The sequence below is a fragment of the Callospermophilus lateralis genome, chromosome 4, assembly GCF_048772815.1.
Source record: "Callospermophilus lateralis isolate mCalLat2 chromosome 4, mCalLat2.hap1, whole genome shotgun sequence".
NCBI lineage: Eukaryota > Metazoa > Chordata > Mammalia > Rodentia > Sciuridae > Callospermophilus > Callospermophilus lateralis.
Window position 1 is genome coordinate 98,323,092 of NC_135308.1, and position 20,324 is coordinate 98,343,415.

The following is a 20,324-nucleotide window of genomic DNA, read 5'->3' on the forward strand; positions in this document are numbered from 1 at the left end:
CATTTTGAAGTTAGAATAATCAATTAATGGAAATTCAATGCCAGTGATGCACTGGAAAACATTTAGCAATCAGCGTTCTGGGAGCATGGCACGGGGAGATTGCTGACTTGTAGTCTTTGCCAATTTTTTAGTGAAAACATTCCCATCGTGGCTGGTTTCAAGCCACTGACCTGATGTCACTGAACATGGAATTATGAAGAGATGCCAACGATCATTCACTCACTGGCTGCAGCACACACTGCAGTGTACCAATTTTTCTCCTCTTCTAAGTTGAATTTTACTACTTATTATGCCAGTATAATATTATTTAAGACAAAGATTGAAACCTGTATGAGCCTATGGTTACCATTAATACAAAATCTGTATCACCTTTCAGTGAGTGATTTCAGTCAGAAAAAGTATGTGATTCCAAAGGACCTGAAGAAAACATAAGGCCTGTGGAAACGCTACTGCAGGCAGACACTAATCCTGTGGATAAATGATCTGATGCCAGACAAATACATTGTACCTGCCACTTGGTGCTGGTCTTTTCCGAGAAGCAGCTGTGCGTGTTCTAGATGAATGCTGTCTCACTGCAGCAGCTCCCAGTTGGCAGTACTGGAGTCACTGCTGCTGCAAGTTCATTATGAAAGCAAACATCTTACCTGCAGAGCAGATTCACTCAGCTCCACTGCTTTATGCAGACCAGAAATGATATCAATGGCAAGTCAGTGTGACTTCTCCAAAGTAGTTGAAGGGATTTACAGTAATCTGAGTCAAACACAATGCCAAAAACACTACTCATGTTGCTAATTAGGCTCATGGTTGGCTCTGAACCCACTGGGAGAGAGAATATTCAAATAAATTTGTAGCAATTAATGTTATTTGCTAAATCTGTGTTATTTTTATGCAACTAAGACTCTTATTAACTGGTCAATATCTGTCTTAAAATCTTTTTTGAGTAAACTGGGGACATAAAAAAAACCTATTATTCAATAGATAACCTCCATTGTCATGGAAACTGACACTATTTAATGAGAGGTTCCTTAAAAGTCTTTTCTTACATTCTAACATCTTGAATATCCTAGCGGCCTTTATATCCTTTGTGACCCTATCCTGAAGTCATTTACATTGCTGTCTCCTCTTTTGGAAAAGATGTCCCACTTCCAGGTACCTCATCTTTTGTATTTTCTCTGATTGTATGAAATGCAGTGCAGAGATCCACTTGCACAGAAACTCTAAAACAAAAATACTGAGATGCAGATATAATACCATACTGAGAATCGAGTCTGACTGTAAACTGGTCGATGAGACCTTGTGATGTGAGAATGAAAAGAACAAAGATTCCTTTTTACTTATGTCAGTAGTCTGTGGACCTTTGAAAACATTAATGTATCTAAATTAAGAACGCTGGCTTTGAAGACAGGCTTCCTGGATTTGAATCCAATCTATTACTAGTAGCTATATGACTTTGGGGGGAATAAAATCACTTAACCTCTCTGAGCCTCAGTTTCCTTATCTATAAAATAGGGAAAACCTATTCTGTAATTATTGCTGCTGAGAATAAACTGAGAAAAATCTAGAAAGCATTTAGAACAATTTCTCAAATATACTACAAAATAAATGTTATAATGGTTGTAAATAAAATATGCAGATGAAATAAGGACAAGTATTAAAATAAGCATATATAATATGGCATTCAGTTTCCCAAATTTTTGCTATATTCTGATTTTGGAAGTCATCAAACCAATATTCAGCTTGCTTTACAAAACTTTAAAATGGTGTCATTCTAACTGGAGTGTATTCAGCTATTACATATTTTGGGAAATCTGTGCAAGTCTGGGCATCACTTCATCTACACTACATACATCTTCTGCTTCTTGTTCTCAAGGGGAACCAATTACATCTCTAACATCTTTGCCTTTTAGTTATTCACATTCTCAATACACCTTTCTTGTTAATACTATATTTTTTCTTCTTCTCATATAACTTATTCTATCTGTCCTCCATAGTAGATAATTTTGCTTACAGAAGAAAAAAAATTAAGTTCTTAACATGACCCCCAAGGCCCCCACAATGTTTCCTTCCTCTGTTTCCACCTACTGTTGATAACTTTCCACCAAATTCCATACTTTTGCCAGACTTGATTACTCACCCAATTTACCACATATTTTCATTTGCTCAATTTATTACATTCAAATATTTGATATTTACTTATCACATGCTAGATGCCATGCTAGGTGTTAGAGATTAAAGGCTTTTTTTAAATGCTTAGGTTTCACTTTTAAGAAACACACAGTCTAGCTAGGCATGGTGGTGCACTGGAGGATCACAAGTTCAAGGCCAGCCTCAGCAACTTAGCAAGGCCCTAAGTAACTTAGTGAGACCCTGTCTCAAAATTTAAAAAAAAGAAGAAGAAAAACAAAGGGCTGGGGATGTGCTCAGTGGTTAAACAGCCTTGGGTTTAATCCCCAGTACAAAAAAAAAAAAAAAAGAGAAATTCAAAATGTAGCATAAAAGGTATATAAGCAACTCATCATAAAATAGCAATGTAATAAAATCTATAACAGTGGTGACTTGCTTATGAATTCATGTTTGAATCCTCAGAATAACCAATGGCTTTTGCTGGGGAAGCTGGAAAATGTTTCACAGAAAAGGGAAAAAACTTTATCTTTGGAATTAAATGATTAGGAGATGAAGTATTCCACAGGCAGACAATAGAAAATGTTTATCAGGCAAATAAGATTAAATAAAGCTTTGACTTCATGAAAGTACATACAACATTTAAGGAAGAATAAGTACTTTGTGGGATATGAAGTGTGTCTGTGAGAAAAAGAGTAGCAAAGAAGGTTGGAGATAAACTGAAAATTGTTGCACATGCTGTAAGGGACGAAGGTGTCTTCCATTTCTGCTTCGTTTGTCCAGCAAGTGCATCCATCCCTCTTCTGGAAGCAGACCTTGCTGTAAAGCAGACATCTGACCCAGACTTGACCAATTCAGACAATGGTGGCTTGAATGATGTGTACCTCTCTGAAACAGGGCTAGGGTTAAAACTTGGGTGTGATTGGCACAGTTGCTTGAAACAAGAAGTGAATTTTTTCTGCTTCATGGTTAAGCAAGGACTCCCTATGATTAGGGTATCTGCTTAGTGGAGAAGACTCGTTTGACTTTGTAGAGAATAAGACAGAGGAAGAGCAAGCACAGGTAAGTTACAACTTAAATAAGAGTAAGTCCCAGGATGCCAAATTTCCATCCTGGTCTGTGGGGCCACAGTTCCTGGTCCTCTTCCTTTTCTTCTACAACTGACCTTCCATACCTCAGTCACATGAGTCAATGAAGCCCTTCTTGGGTTCAGGAAGTTTGAGTTTGGTTTCTGCCATTTTCAATGGGAAGGGTCTGCAGGTTAAGAACTGTTTTACATGGTAAGGCAATGGCAGTCACACAGAAATTTTAAGACATGGAATGGTTTTGAGCAGGTGAGTGATTGATCAAACATGCACTAGAAAAGGACATTCTAGTGGGCAGTACAGATGATGGACTTGAGGAGGCCCATTTAGGCACCTTTATATGCTTTTTGAGAATTTGGTTCTCTGTTATTAAAGGATCTCTGACTATGGAAATAGTCCAATAAGGTCAGCTCAGTTGGCACCTCTTCTCTGGTGCCTTTCTGATTTGCTCGGCTGGCAGAGTGGTCCTTTATTCTGTGTTCCTGCAGGGTTCACTTGTACCTCTGATACTCTGGGTCACAGACTTCAGCATTCATCAGAATCATCTGGAAGGCTTCTTAAAACTATCTTGCTTGGCTCCACCCTGGAAATTTTTGAGTCAGAAGGTCTAAGGCGGGACCTGAGAATTCTAGCACATTCTAGTAACCATGCTTTGAGAACTGGGCCTCTAAACATTTTATTACAGTTAGATTCCAGTTCATTTGCTCATATATATCTTCTGCTAAATTAAAAGTTCCTTAAGGATGTCTTATTCATCTTTGTACAACTTTCAGTAGTTACCATAATGCTTTACATACAAGTGGTATTTGATATGTATTGCTGTGTGATTAACTGGAGACAAAATCAACATCTTATCATAATAAATTTCCTCAGTTACCATTCATAGTCTCTCTCTCAAAAAAATAAAGTATGTAACTAGAAAAGAACTAAAAGGTAGAATATATTTCTTTGGGGCTGTCTAATTTTGATTACATCATCTATCTGAGGGGGGCTGTGTGGGGTAGCATTACCTTAGGCATCCGGTGACGTTGTAGAATATATCAAAATCCAGCAAACCATTTGCTTTTGGGTAGTCTCCTTCAGGCCACCCCGAGAAGGGGATGATGATATTCTCAGTCAAGGTGAGTAAGGCTTCTGTTATCATGAGATTCTTGAGTTTGTCATTTGAGGACAAATTCCACAGCAAACCTAGAAAAAGCACAGAGTTACCATGGGAACGTGTAGTGCAGGGTGACAACAACTGCTGGAAAGTCCAGGTAATACTTTTGCCTCCAGGACAAAAAGGTGGGGGAGGTGGAGGGGGGCTCAAGAGCCCCATTCTCAACTGGAAGAACCTGTTCGTTAGATGGCAACAGAAGCTGATTAAGAACAATTACATATATATAACTTATGATATAAAATGCGCAGGTTTAAATTAATTAGGAAGTGTGAATAAGAGCCAGAAATGCTGCAACCTTGATTCCCGTTTCTCTTAAAAGACCCTACAAAGCTGACCTCATTGGGATAATAAACTCTGCACTCATCAACAGGACGGCTTGAAATGGTCCAATTGTAACTAAGCATTCGACATTTCAAGAGTTCTATTTTTTCTCCCTTAGACACAGGGGGAGACTGTCTTTCCTGTCTCCTGCTCTGCACTGCCTGTAACTTTCACATGACATTTGCCTCCCATTCATTCAGAGCAGGAAGAGCCTGTAGAAAGTCTTTCTCTAGGCCTGCCAACAGTAGGCTGATCAACATCACCAATTAATGTTCACTGAGACCTACCCAATTAAAGACAGAATTTATGCTGGATATCTTATGTGCTTCTCATTTTATAGTTTGATACTGAAGGAAAGAAAAGAATACTGTATCTTCTCTATCTGCCAATTTACATGGTCTAAGTACTGTTCTAGGACTAGAACCACATTTTCACTCATACAACCTTCCCTTTCTTCTTAACCATCCCCTGCCCCCCATTAAAGAGAAAATTATATAAGCCAAGCAGAAAGATATTAATAGTCTATCCATACTTTCCAGTGCAATTGTAAGATAGATATTGAATTTGGTACTGAGAGAGTAGAGAGTAGCATATAAATTTAGAATTTGTTTTACTTAAAAATTAGGTGCCCAAATACTTTGGATTCAGTATAAGAACTATGTAGCCTTTGCTTGCTATTCCAGTGACTCCCAGCAGCTATAAACTTGCCTGGTCATTTTTCCTACCTCAAAAGTTCATCCCAACTCACTGTCACTCAAGAAAGGGGAAAGAGTGAGGGGACAGAAAGAGAAGGGATGATTCTTTCTTTTTACCATTTCTTCTCCCTGTTCCCACTGCATAATTCCTACTCCTTTCTTTTTTGGAAGGGGGGTATCGGGAATTGAACTCAGGATGTGGCCATTGAGCCACATCCCTGGCCCTATTTTGTATTTTATTTAGAAACAGGGTCTCACTGAGTTGCTTAGCACCTTGTTGTTGCTGAGGCTAGCTTTGAACTTGAGATCCTCCTGCCTTGGCCTCCTGAGCTGCTGGGATTACAGTTGTGTGCCACCATGCCCAGCTAATTCTTATGTCTTAAATGTACTGTATTGTCTGTCCTAAAGAAGGGAGAGCACAGTTATAGAGGGAAATCTACTTTATTAACTGAGCAAACATGGTGGTCTTGGCTGAATTAAGTGGCGATATCATATTCTAGTTTAATGAAATAATAGTCTGCATGGTTAAAGACTGGTAATTATTCACCCATACTTCTATTTGGCCCAATCAATTAGAATACTTTGGGCCTAATACAGTCATTTGGGCTTAAACAGCTGGCTTTGGCTATGCAAAAGGAATTTTTGAAACAGCAACCAAATTTCCAATGGAGCCTACGCTAGCTTCCATTAGATGCAGTGGCAGTGGGTCTGGTGAGGACTGATTTCTGTCTTACAGGGAGTCTTTTCCTGATCAAACTGGAGTTAGTCAGGGGCAGTCCCTCAGCCACAGGTTTTGCAACACAATGACTTCATTCCTTCCACTTCATCTTAAGGGGCCCTGGAAGGGGGACAGATAAAATAAAACTCAGAAGGTGGCTGAAGACAATTTAAAGGCGAGTCTGAAACTGAGTTTTGGTTACTAAGCTACAAAAGAAAGTTTGAAAGAAAAAAGAAAAGCTTCCTGAGTTCTAAATAAGCAAACAAATTAATAGTCTCTGCCTGCCAGAGGCTTAAAAATGTGAAGCATAATGACATTTCCTCTTTTTATAAAAGACCACACAGGGCACTCAAAGGAAAAGCACACCTTACAATAAAACCAACAAGGATTAATGTGAACAAAGGGAATGGAATTTTCCTTTAACAGTCAATATTCTTTATAGCTTGGCATGCTACATTATTTCTACAGAAGTATATGGTTTGAGAAGTTTGGGTATAATTTCTGAATTTTTAGTATAGGGTATTGTATAGAAATGTCATGGCCATCAAATTTCTGGATGGCATGAAGCTGGGAGAGAGCCAAAATGCTCAATACAGATTTGAGGTTATATACTTAAATGCTCATACCCTCACACATATACATACAAAATTAGTAAGTAATCAGCCATGAACTCGGCAATATGTACAATGTGAGGCAAAGGGTCAACACTTTGAACATATAAATTATTAAAAAGAGAGATACCAGTAGAAAAATAGGGAAAACACTTAACACATAACCAAATGATATGAAGGCAAATACAAACAGGAATGTGTGTTGTCTAGTAACTGAAGAAAGGCAAATTTAAACAGCTAGCCATCATTTTGTCTAACTATGGGAGCATGAAACCAGAACCAGATTCCAGCTCCTTTTGAAGAAAACATAAAGACCTATTTGTAAGATCACTGGATTGGGTAAAAATGAGCTCATCCCTTACCAAAATGTTGACAAGAATTTATAATGAAATTAGTGTTAAGAGTAGCAGCTTCCAAATGAATCCAGTGACAAATCAGAATCACACTCAAGTCAGAATCATACTTGGGCTATACCCCAAATTTACTAAGTCAGAATCTCAGGATGGAGCCTAGGATTTGTATTTTAAAAAAAATTCTAACTTTTGGCCTTAGGAAACCAGAAGACTAGATGATTCTGAATGTATGTCCATTTCAACGATCAGATTCACTAACGTAATGTTTAGTATTTAGGTTTCCATTTGTGTCACTTTTAACTTCTGGTCACCTTATTCATAAGTTTCCATCACAGTTCTTGGTTGCAGCAGGTAAGCCTGAAATTTAAAGCTCTCATTCTAACCCAAAGAAAGGGATATGGATTTTGATAAGACACACTATTAGAATAATTATGAAAGAGACAATGACTCCATTATCCAAAAGTTTACTGCCAACTGTGAGATTTGAAAAAAATAGGTATTTAGTAAAGGGATTTTACAGATATTAAAACCCATTATTTTGTTAATATTGTCCTCTAGGACAGAAAATATAATTTTTAAACTAAATTCCTGAATCTGGATTAACTTTTGGGTAGCAAAACTTACATATTTTATATTAAATGAATCCCTATCTTCATTGAAGAAGAAGGAGGAGATAATAGTGACAGGACAATAGGAGAGAAAATTGGCTCTTTTTAACCTTGGTTTTCAAAGTGAGTACACAGCAGGAGGATTTTTTTTTTAATTTTCCCTTAGATGTATTTACTGTTCCTTCCATCTAAATTTTGTTAATATTGCCTGGAATATCAGATTATTGCTAAGGCTATTTTAACCAAGTCATACACAGACCCAGAACACTTTGTTGTGCATTTTGAGTGCAGACTAAAATAATATACAATATTTAAAGATAAATAATGAATATTTCATAGTAAAACATTTTTGATGTTTTATTGAAAAGCAGCAATAGAATCTTTCTAAAAATATGCAGAGGTAAATTTGAATTTTCAAAGTTTACTGACAATCATCCCCTGACTCTTCCTTATAAGCATGCATAGGAGGGGCAAGAACCCCTGCTTTGTCCTCACCATAACCTGTTTTAACCCAAGGTGCAAGCCTGCTCACTCCAGCAATGTGCACTTACTACTCAGTGACCTTTAAGACAAACTTCTAAGACCAGAATGCGCTGTTCTCATTTCAGTTACAGAAAGAGTACCACAATTGCCTCGTAAGACCAAAAGAACTATCTTTTGGGGTAAGGGGGGCTGGTTATCTTTGATCCTGAAGTCTTTTCAAAGGTTGAGTTTATGTTCTTTCCTAGTGAATAAAGTTCTGATACTGAATTTTCATGCATACATAGAAATAGATGGTTTATTTTTAAAAAAATATTTTGGCTAGAAAAATCAGGGTCTTATCTTAAAACTCACCTACTCTCTTGTTTGTGTGTCATCTGGATATTCCAAGACCACAAGACTCTGTTACACTCTGTCAGACGTCCATAGTTAAAAGAGCTATAGTTGGCACCACAATTAAATATACAGGCATGACGTAAGGATGCAGTAATAGTTCAGAGAAGCCCCTTCCTTCAAAACGTGAGGGTGTAAGAATGGAAGGATGGCACCTGACATGCTTCACAGAAGTGGATCTGTGTCAGGATAAGAGGTTCTCTAGGGAGTCAAGGTGTGGAGAAGGACTCCAGCTCATGCAACAGCAGAGTCAAAGATACCAAGACAGAAAACACACTGGACAGACCAGCAGGCCTTTTAATATTTCAGATCCGTGGCTAGAAGGGTCATCAGGCCTACATCAAAAAACCTTTGTATAGTATGTCCTGGAGTTCAGATTTTTTCTTATTGGTACTAAGAAGAGTAATGGGACAGTGTTTTTATTTTAGAAAGAAATCCTTACAAGCAGAGAGAGGAGGATAGATTGGCAAGGTGCAATTCTGAATCACAGAGAAGAGACAAGGCAAAAGCAAGAAGAGTGAGGAAGGGTCAGAGAGGAGCTGGACAGAACTCTCTGAGTCAAGATTCTCAAACACAAGCTATTTCCCAAAGACATAAAAAGTGAGTCAGTATGTGTCTCAAAAGGAATACATGGCATAATAGAGCAACACATCCAGATGAAACCAGGTTCAAACCTGGGCTTTGCTCTTTACTGGTTGTGTAACATTGCACAACTTATTTCCTGCCTCTGAGGCTCACATTGATCATGTGTATATCATCAATTATACTCCCACCCGTTATAGAGTTGGCAGGAGAACCAGATGAAAGACAGCCCTAGCTGAGCAATTAATTCATAATAGGAGCCCAACAAAAGGTCTATGAAGTAGGCTGACAGAAAAGATTCACATGTATGGTTACTTGCTTTATGTTTCTAAACAAAGATTCAAATGTGTCTCAATTAAGTCAACTATTTCTGAAGCCCAGAAAGCACTTATTTAGCTCTTCTATTTGTAAAGCTAAAAGAGTTATTTAGAAGGATTTGCATTAAATGTCCAAGTATCAATTCGGTTCAATTATAATGAACACCCTCCAGTAGGGAGTTTTGGCTTGTACTGCAGACCCTGGGTATTGTACAATCAATTTCCATTTTTCAGCTCTATAGACTATTTGATGTTCTGGATGGTTTTTATGGCATCTATATCACAGAATGTTCTCTGACTTTAGTTTCCTTTAACTTGTACAAGAGAGGAGGAAGGGTGGCTTAATGGTTTACTTCTTTGAAACATACATACACACATACTCTCTTTTTCTCTCTCACCCCAGCTTTCCAATTTCTATGTACCCTAACTTCAACCAGTCTATATTCAAGGTTTATTCTACATATCAAGCAGCTATTTTTTCCTTTTTGCTTTCCAGTGATGTTCATTTTGCTAGAAATAACTTTCATTCTTCCTCAGAACGTCCATCTAAAGCCTGTCCCCTCTTCTAAGACCCACAATGAGACATACCTGCTTTATGGAATCTTTTCTGGCTCTAAAGTAGGAAACTCTGTTTGATTCTCTCTTGTGGTTCATTACTACATTTAATGGAGAAAATATTGGGTTCTAAATGTAAAGTTTATACTTCTATTTTTATGCCAACCATCACATAATTTTTCATGCTTTAGCAGATGAAAAAAAAAATCAACAACCTTTCTGGATTGTGCTTCTCAGTGCCCAAAGGCTGCTGGAAATGTTGGCCAAATGAATGAGCTCACTCTTAATTTCTACAGATATTTTAATATAAATCATGTATATGAAAAGAAATCTCTCATGGGACATACTGGCAGAAGGTAGCATAGAACAACTTCACATAGCTTTATACAATTAAAATATATCATCAGAATAAAGAAAAATATATTTTAACTAAGACATAATGACAAAAAATTTTTGTAGAAAAAATTAAGAGTTGTCTAATAAGGTATAAAAGACAGAAAGGCAAAAATATATTCAATATACAACAATATTTACGTAGCTCCTCCTTTTAAAGCATCTATCAGAGCACTATCAACTGTTAATACATTTTTGAAAACCAATTTTTTGTTTGATATAGTAAAAGCCATTAACTTCTTTGAGCCTTAGTTTCTTTGACAATAAAACTAAGATTTAATCCTAATAATACCTCAAAACCTAAGGTTTCTTTGATAATTAAATTGCAAAGTGCTTGTGCACCTCTTTGAGACACTGATGATAGTTAAGTTCCTCAAGAAAAAACTACTGATGATTGCACTCGGCAACACGTCCTGTGCTCTTTGGAATGTGTGCAGGGAGCCTTAGCAGACAAGCTGAGGGTGACAACAGGGAGGGTGGTTTATGTGGGAACCACAGACCATTTCCTCCTCTTTCATTTACCCAATTCATTTAAATGAAACTAGCCTGGTCTTTATGCTTCAAGGATGTACTACTAAAGGTCTTGCTCTAGTTCTATCTGGATAGTTCATCTTCTCTATCCATTGGGTAGAAAGCAGACACATTCAAATCAGCATTCAAACAAATATGAAGTAGAGAACTAAAAACTGCATTCAGCCACTCTTTCTTCTCCTTTTGGGGATGGAGGTATTACTGAAGAGGGATTCAGGTGATGGAAAGATAGGATTAACAGTTTCTTGTTTTTTTTTTTGTTGTTGTTGTTTTTTTCCTTTTTGGTACCAGGGATTGAACTCAGGGGCACTTGACCACTGAGCCACATCTCCAGCCCTATTTTGTATTTTATTTATAGACAGGGTCTCACTGAGTTACTTAGTGCTTCGTCATTGCTGAGGCTGGCTTTGAATTTGCGATTCTCTTGCCTCAACCTCCCAAGCCACTCAGATTACAGGTGTGTGTCAATGCGCTCAGCTCAGTTTCTTGTATTTTGACTAATTTGATTAAATTGATACCCTCTACATTGGAAAACTATTTGTCCATTTCACCTTCCTTGTACAGGTCCAGCAAGCTAGCTGACTGGTAAATAATAAAATAATTGTGTGTGGTTCTTGTTAGTTTCCTGAAGAATGTTTTGGAAACATGGACAACATTGAAACCCCACACATTCTCAAACTACAAATCTGGCTGTTAGTGAATTTATGCAGAATTTTCATGTAGTGACTCTTGTCAAGAAGTTGTTTTCAAGACTTTTGTCAAAGGTGCATAGGGTTTCTAATGAAAAATATTAAGCAAAGGCTTCAGAATATTTTCCTCTTTAGAAAAAAAGAGTTCAGATATGGTTTGAGTCTGGGCACTAAGCCAGCAGGTAACAATGTTCCTTTAAAGGCATCTCTTGGATAACAATGAGCTCATCAATCAACTGTTCCAGGAAACTTAAGAATAACACATGACATAACATAACTGGCTGGGCTGACTGCTATGCTATGTAATGTTCAGTAAGCACTACCTGTTATTTGCTTTTTAGTCTCCAAGTCTCTGGTTTGCTTCAGCACCTGGAGCAGCCGAGGTACCCCATTGAGTTCAGCAACCTCCAATTTGTTGTCATTGTCCTCAAATACCAAGTTTCTCAAGGCCCCGCACACGGCTCGCTGTACATCTTCATTCTGGACTTTGAGTAGCTGTAGGAGCTTGGGGATGCCACGAAGCTGATTAACCTGGGAAAGAAGTGGGTGCATATTCCTAACATTAATTTTGATGTGGTAGTAATGCATTTCATGCCTTATGAACAGATGAAGTTCACTATGTTAACTGCAATACTTATCAGTCAATAACTGTATGTAGCACAACTTGGGACTCACACTGTATAATACACCCCTGCTACAAAGCAGTATCTGTCATCAACAGCTTGAAGGGGGAAGGTTAAATGATAGAGGGTGGACAGAGCTATTTAAGTAGGTAATAGAAGTTAAGTGATAAAAGCCTGGACCATAATAAAAAAAGAAGAGAACTAGGGATCGGGGGAATAAGAGTAATTTTAGAGAAGAACACCAAATTACATGAGTACTTTTTACAGGACAAAACTTTACCATCAATAATGAAATGAATCACCTTCATCAATAGAAGTAAAAATTCATTTATCATGGCAATATTAATAGTAATGCAACCTAACTCCAAATCCAAGTTATTTTTATGATCAATTATTTTGAGTATTTAAAAAGATTTACATAAATTTTGCAAGAATTTTAGTGTAAGTAAATAATTTTATACTTTTTTTTCAAAATTTTCTTAGTTGTAAATGAACACAATATCTTTATTTTATTTATTTATATTTTTATGTGGTGCTGAGGATTGAACCCAGTGCCTCACGCATGCAAGGCAAGCGCTCAACCACTGAGCTACAACCCCAGCCCCTAATTTTATGCTTTTTGATGTACTATTTAAAAAATATTTCTTCTAGTCCAGCACAGTAGTGCATGCCTGTAATCCTAGTGACTTGGGAAGCTGAGTAAAAGTCAAGATTGAGATCAGCCTTAGAAACTTAGTGAGGCCTTAAGCAATCTATTGACCATCTCTCAAAATAAAAAATAAAAAGGGTTGAGGATGTAGCTGAGCAGTAAAACTGTCCCTAAGTTCAATTCCCAGAAAAAAATATATGTTATATATATTACATATATATTATATTATACACATGCACACATGTATATTACATATACACATATACATATATACATACATATACTTACATACATACACACACATATCCAAATACACAGGAAAGAACACATTGTCTATTGGAGAAAATGCCAAAACTAGCAATGGAAAAGAAAAAACATATGGTTTAGATTCAGAAGCTACTATGGCTGCTTAGAAAAGGTCAAATAATATCAATTTGAGTAAATCAGTTTGGTGTTTTAGGCTGCAAATATCACCAAATGAATAAGGAAAGGTGGACGGAGGGTTGGTACAAAGAAATGTTAAGTTGTAGTCTGATGGCTTTCCCTCTTAAAGGCTTCCATTTGCATCCAATTTGAAAACTTTTAAGTTGGTGAGAGACTTGGGTACAGATCTCAGTCATTATGACCATCTTAATGCAAAAATTTCAGGCAGCAAGTTTATGAATAGGGATAAACTTTTCTTTCAAATGAGGTTAGTTAGGTATGAAAGGTACCTAACTGCCAGCAGTCTGCCCTGTGTGTGTGTGTGTGTGTGTGTGTGTGTGTAGGGGTGTGGGAGTGGCACATCTGGCTTAAAGGCACATTTGCATGTATTCTATATCAAATTCCAGCCACCCTCTCTTATTAGTAGTAGAGATAGTATTTATGACACAATCTTCCAATCTTACGTCTTCCTTTGTTAGCACTGGGAAAAGACTACAAGGAAGGAAGGAATGAAAGTCCAGATTGTAAACAATCTAAATAATAATAATAATAAAAGTAATAAGTACAATAACAATAAAGCAAAAATAACAACTCTTCTTCTTCTTGTATCTCTCCATAAGAGGTGTCACCATAGTCTTAAAAAGTTCTATAGTGGGCTGGGGATGTGGCTCAAGCGGTAGCACGCTCACCTGGCATGCGTGCGGCCCGGGTTCGATGCTCAGCACCACATACAAACAAAGATGTTGTGTCCGCCAAGAACTAAAAAGTAAATATTTAAAAAATTCTCTCTCTCTCTTTAAAAAAAAAAAAGTTCTATAGGCATTAACTAATTAAGAGCTTATAAGACCCTTAAGAGGGCCAGGCATGGTGGCACACACCTGTAATCCCAGTGGCTTAGTAGGCTAAAGCAGGAGATCACAGGTTTGAAGCCAGCCTCAGCAATTTAGCAAGGCCCTAAGCAACTTAGTGAGACCCTGTCTCTAAATAAAAACACAAAAAAAGGGCTGGTGATGTGGCTCAGGAGTTGGGCACTCCTGGGTTCAATCCCTAGTACCAAAAACAAAACAAAATAAAATAAAACAAACCTTAAAAGGAAAGTGCTCTTTTAAAAATAGGACACATAAAAACATAACTGTTGTATATGTCACTAGGGTATCATGGGATGTATCAATACAGAGCAAAGTACTTTTTGATACCCTTAAGGCTTCACTGGTATTAATGAGCAGTAACACTTTCACTTATTGGCTTTCTTATACTTGAACAATAAGAGACAGATGGGAAGTTAGCCAGAGCAATTCTGTTTGGCTATAACTAAAGCCATTCTATTCATACATCAATGCCAATAATAAAGATTTCTTAGGTACCCGTTCGAACTGGTCCAAAAGATCCACATCTACTTGTTTGCTTCCTCTATTTCCATTATTATACTTCCTTAAGAACAATTTTTTTATTTTATAGTTAAGTTTTAAGGTAGCAAAATTCATACTTCATGAACTTCACAAATGGCTAGCTAAGCCAAATCTTCACAGCAGCAGCAGATACATCAGAAGCAAAAAGAAAATGCTGTTTTTCCTGAGGTACTTTGGCAGCTTTAGAAATATTTTATTGACTTAATTTATAATTTATAAGTTGCCTTCTTCAAAATATGATGTAAAATGGCTCACTGGCCATATTGCATTTCAAGCTGTTATGATAGGATTAGTGAGAAGTGGAATGAGGAAGCCTCTCTGGCTCTCACCGGTCACCTATATCCCCTTGGCTTTCAGCACTTGCTCCAGTCTGGAAAGAGGGTGCTGCAGACATGACAGTGTGCAGATAAAGGCTGAAATCCGGCTACTGTTCTACCTACTGTAGAATTTGACTCCCTAGTGTCTGGAACTTAACCCAGGTTTAAAAATAGGCTTTGGTTTCTTTTATCCACTTTATCAAACAAATGGATATAAATCTGATGAAATGCAAGAAGTGAGAACTCTTCCCTTGGGCATTTAACTAGAGGATGGTAGATGATGAATCATGTATAGATTAGGATCAAAATCAAATATACTGCTTTTGTCCCTTAAAACTCAGGGAGGCAGTTGAGACCAGAAATGTTTGATGAGTTTCCTTGTCATATTGAATCCTCAGGGGACTTTTTCTTCTTTTGAGGAGAGAAAAAAAGAAATCACTAACATAAAGTCTCAGAACTTCAAAAAAGCTTTCATTTGAAATGGTTTCTAAATTTATGAACGAGCAGAATCATATTAGAATTTTATCTTTCTCTTTGGCTTTCTGTTAACATTCGTCCCTGCTAACTATAAAATAAGTAAAGGAGCCAGGAGTGGTGGTGCACACCTGTAAGCCTAGCTACTTTGGAGGCTGAAGCAGGAAGATCATAAAGCAAGGCCAGCCTGGGAAACTCAGTGAGACCTTGTCTCAAAATAAAAAATAAATAGGGGTGAGGATGTACTCAGTAATAGAGCATCCCTAGATCCAATCTATGGTTAACGCCCACCCCTCACACCCCCGGCACACACACACAAATAAGTAAATGATGGGGATTTCAGGTGAAAAATAAGCAGCACAGGGAAACACCTGACTTTGGAGAAAAAGGCTGCAGTACTGCACAGTCTTTGCTCTCACGTCCTTCCCTGTCTGGAATGTTCTGCCCACTTTTCTATTCTGGCGAAGCCCTGCTCATCCTGCATGATCCAGCTCAAATGTCATCTTCTTCGTGAAATGTCACTCCCTTCCTCTTTCCTTCCCATTAGAATTAATCACTCCCTATAAATTGGTCTAACCTTTCAGGAAGGTAATTGGCAACATGTGTCAAAACTTTAAAAATATTTGCTTCTGGTAACCTTCATTAGGAAATAGTGTGAAATGCAGACACACACTAATACATAAAAATAGTAACTGCAGTATTTATAATAATGAAAAATAAGGAACCATAGAAAGCCAACAGTGGAGGAGAAGCAGTTGGTGACTGTCATATATCCACATGTTGAGATATTCATGGGAGAGGCAGAGCAGTGTTTGAACTGACAGACATTTTATTAGTCATACATTTTCCCCATCAGTCAAATGGAATTGTGTAAGGTTAACTATCATGTGCTAGGCACACAGTAGTTACTTAACACTTAGTAGTTACTACTATTACCATTAAAATGCCACCATTAAGCTAATGTTTAAAAAATATTATTAGTGTTATGAGAAAATGCTTATGATACACTTTTCAAAGGTGGAATAAAATATATCTGCATTTCCACTCATAAACACAGGCATAGAGAAAAACAGGATTAGGGGATTTGGGAGAAGTGATCAAAGGCATAAATCATGAATGGAGTCTGCTATTTTTTAAGGGTATATTTGTGCATACTTAAAAAATTTTTACATCTCCACAAAGCAAACTACATATCCAACTTGGTTGCAGATATGTAAGTTTATGTGTTTAACATCAGAGGAAAAACCCTAAAATAACAATGGTAGGATTATGGGTATTTTTTCTCTTTTTTAATTCTCAAATTTCTTATAATGAACTTAATATTAGTTTTGTAAGATTTTGCAAAACATTTATAGTGGTCACTACTTCAGTGATAAGATTTAAAATAAACATGGAAAAGGACCATTTAAAAAAGGGTTTTGCAGATTAAATTAAAGGATTTATCTTTAATCCAGCAGGCAAGATCGGCATTAATTGGAAAGATCTCCCTAAAAGGAGACTGGATTGGGAGTAGGTAAGAATGGAAGTAGGGAGGCCACTGGATTAACAGATGATGGTGACAGGGACCAGGATAGTAGAGCTGAGTAGGGAGTAAAAGGTGGGTATTGGATTAAAGATATTTTTACAAATAGTATTAGAGAACTTGAACACTGAGTAAATACAAAAGGGAAGGAAAAAAAAACCCAACAACCTTTTTTTGAAAGTCTGTTTAAGTTTTGGTGTCAAACTATCTAAGTAATCTACTGTTCATTATCAGAAAAAAATACATCCCTAATCTGAAAATCTAAAATGATGCCACAAGTGGAAAATTCTACATCATAAAGCTCTGTTTCATGCACAAATTAAAAATATTGTGTGAAATTATCTTCAAGCTTCATTTATAAGTTGTATTTTAAAAATAAATGAATTTTGTGCTTAGATTTTGATCCTGTCCCCAAGGTATCACATTATGTATGTGCAAAAATTCCGAGATCTGAAAAAAATCCCAAATCCAAAACAATTCTGGTCCCAAGCATTTTGGATGAGAGATACTCAACTTGTAAGAGGCTCTGAATTATTTTAGGTAAGCAATATAGCACCATCTAATTGTGATCTTATAACAACTCTTTGTAGTGAAACTATAATTTCCACTTTATATGGAAGAAAGTTGGAGCTTGGGTAGGTAGAATATTTCGCCCAAGGTCACCCATGTAATAAGAGTACTGGGATTCAAATCTAGCTCTGATTGATTCCTGAAAGTCTGTGCTCAACCACTAGTGTCTAGAATCCCAATCCACTGGAAGATAATATCAATCTATTGATAGCTGAATGAACTGCTGGGAGGTAGAACCTACTTGGAGCAAGTTAAGTAAGTCATTGGGGACAGACCTGGGAAGGCTTTATTCCTGGCCCCAACCCTTGCTATGAGCTGAGAAGCTGTCCTCCTCCACATCCTTCCACCATGATGTTCTGTTTCACCTCAAGTCCAGAACAGTGGAGCTGGCTGACCATGATTTGAGACCTCTGAAACCTTGAGCTATAAATGTTTTCTCCTTTAAGGTATTCTTGTTCGGTATTTTGGTCACAACAATGAAAAGCTGACTAACACAAGTATCAACAGAAAAAGAGATGCAGAGAAAGAGAACTCCTGAAATCAGCAAAGGGTTCCCCTCCAGCATTCAGTAGAGTATTAATTATGCATGTGTGTAAAGAACACTGGTTGAGGCCAGGGAAATAATCACATCAAATGATTTACAGGAATAGCTACCATGTTCATACAGGACCAGGAACAGTGATTTTTCTTACCAGCCAGCCATGAGAGCCTCAAAATTCATGATATAATAGGAAGAGGTCTCAAAGTGTCTTGCTTTAGAGGTAGGATCAATTATCTATAGAGGAATGCTGATTTGGTCCCCCCTAAATCTTAAGAGTAAAATTTGAAAAATCCAAACTATTTCCAAGTAACTTGACTGCATCCCAGAAAAAAAGTTCAAGATTATTTATTTATGAAAATATAAAATTAACCAGTACCCAACAAGATAAAATTCATGATGCCAGTCTAAAAATTGCCAGTGCTGATCATAGTGGTGCAGACTGTAATTCCAATTATTCAGGAGGCTGAGGCAGAAGGATCACAAGTTCAAAAGCAGCCTCAGCAAATTGGTGATATCATGTCTCAAAATAAAAACCATAATAAAAGGGGCTGGGAATGTGGCTCAGTAGTTAAGTGCCCCTGAACACAAATGTCAGAATTAGCAGACAAGAACATTAAAGTAGCATTGTAACTTCTTCTATATGTCCAGAAAACTTGAGCAAAGGTGGGACATAAAAAGGATAAGTAGGGCCATAAAAGGTGTAAAAAATATTTAAGGAGATTTCATTTTTACCTGAGATAAAAGTACAATTTATGAAATAAAAATACTCTGAATACTAATGGTATATTAAACACTGTAGAAGAAAAGGTTGGTAAATTTAAAGAATAGTTTTTGAACTTATTCAAAAGGAAACAAAGAGAAAAATAAAAGACTAAAGAAGAAAAAGAATAGGCTGTTGATGAGCTATGGGACAACTCTAAACAGTTAACATATATGTAATTTATGTAATTATAGTTCCCAAAAGAGGAATAGAAGCAGATAAACAAATGTGAAAAGTTAATGGCTGAAAAGGTTCCAAAATTGATGAAAAGTAAAAATCCACAAATCTGAGAGCTCAGTGAACTCCCCCTACACAAGAAATATAAGGAAAACTACACCAAGGCACATTGTAACCAATATGTTTAACAACAGTGTTAAAGAGAAAATCTTAAAAGCAACAAGGGATGGGGGGTGGAGTGGGGGTGGGAAGACATACTCTAGAGAGGAACAAAGATAAAAATGACAAGTGATTTCTGTCTGAAACAATGCAAGTGAGATGACAGTTAAAAAAAATATCTTTTAAGCACTGACATTTAAAAGGGAAAGTAACAAATAGCATCTACACAAAGAACTAGAACAACTTACAGGAAATGGAAAAATCCCTGAAAGACACAACTATCAAAGCTCATTGAAGAAGAAATAGCCCAAATTACCCCATGTCAATTAAAAAAACTGAATTTGTAGTTAAGAAACTATTGGAAAATTGAAAAAGATTGAATAGTTCACAATTCATTCAATTTGACCAAAAAAATAAAAAAGGAAGATGACATCTTATCTTTTAAATACACATGTAAAAACTCTTAAAATTTTATCAAGTCTAACTAAAAATATAAAAAATGACAGTATGTCATAGCCAAGTGTGGTTTATCCCAGGAATGGAATAACATTTTAAAATCAATCAAGTTAATTTATCATAATAGCAAAAGCAAAATGAAAAAAAACAGAAATATTTCAATAGATACATAAAATGCAAAATCCAATACCCATTATTGGAACCAAAAAAAGAAAAGAAAAAAAAACTTCATTAAGACAGAAATAGATAGGAAGTTCTTCAACTTTATGTGGTCACCCATGAAAAACCAACAGGTAGTCGTATACTTTAAAAGAAAGACTGATCAGGAATAGGATAAATACCTACTCTCAGACTTCCTTTCAAGATTGTAGGGGAGGTTTTAGCAAGCAAGAAACTGAACACAATGGTGTACACCTGTAATGCCAGCTATTTGAGAGGATGAGGCAGGAGGATTACAAGTTTAAGGCTAACCTGGACAATTTAGCGAGACCCTATCTCAAAATAAAATAAAAAGGGCTGGTAGAGCACTTACTTGCCTAGCATATATGAGATCCTGGCTTCAGTTTCTAGTACTGAAACAAAGAAAACAAAAGGAAGAAGAAAAAAAAAGAAATACAAAGCATCCAAATTGAA

At 36.8% G+C, this 20,324-nt stretch overlaps 1 protein-coding gene across 1 annotated transcript in view; it reads right to left on the reverse strand.

The window, feature by feature from the left end:
- The window catches only part of Pkp2 (plakophilin 2), a 66,022-nt gene that overhangs the window by 24,998 nt on the left and 20,700 nt on the right, over positions 1 to 20,324 (reverse strand). The window contains exons 5-6 of the mRNA XM_076852763.1: positions 11,935 to 12,142; positions 4,217 to 4,394 (exon numbers count right to left, since the gene is read on the reverse strand). Of these exons, the coding sequence (XP_076708878.1) occupies positions 4,217 to 4,394; positions 11,935 to 12,142 (386 nt within the window). The remainder of the gene's footprint in view (positions 1 to 4,216; positions 4,395 to 11,934; positions 12,143 to 20,324) is intronic.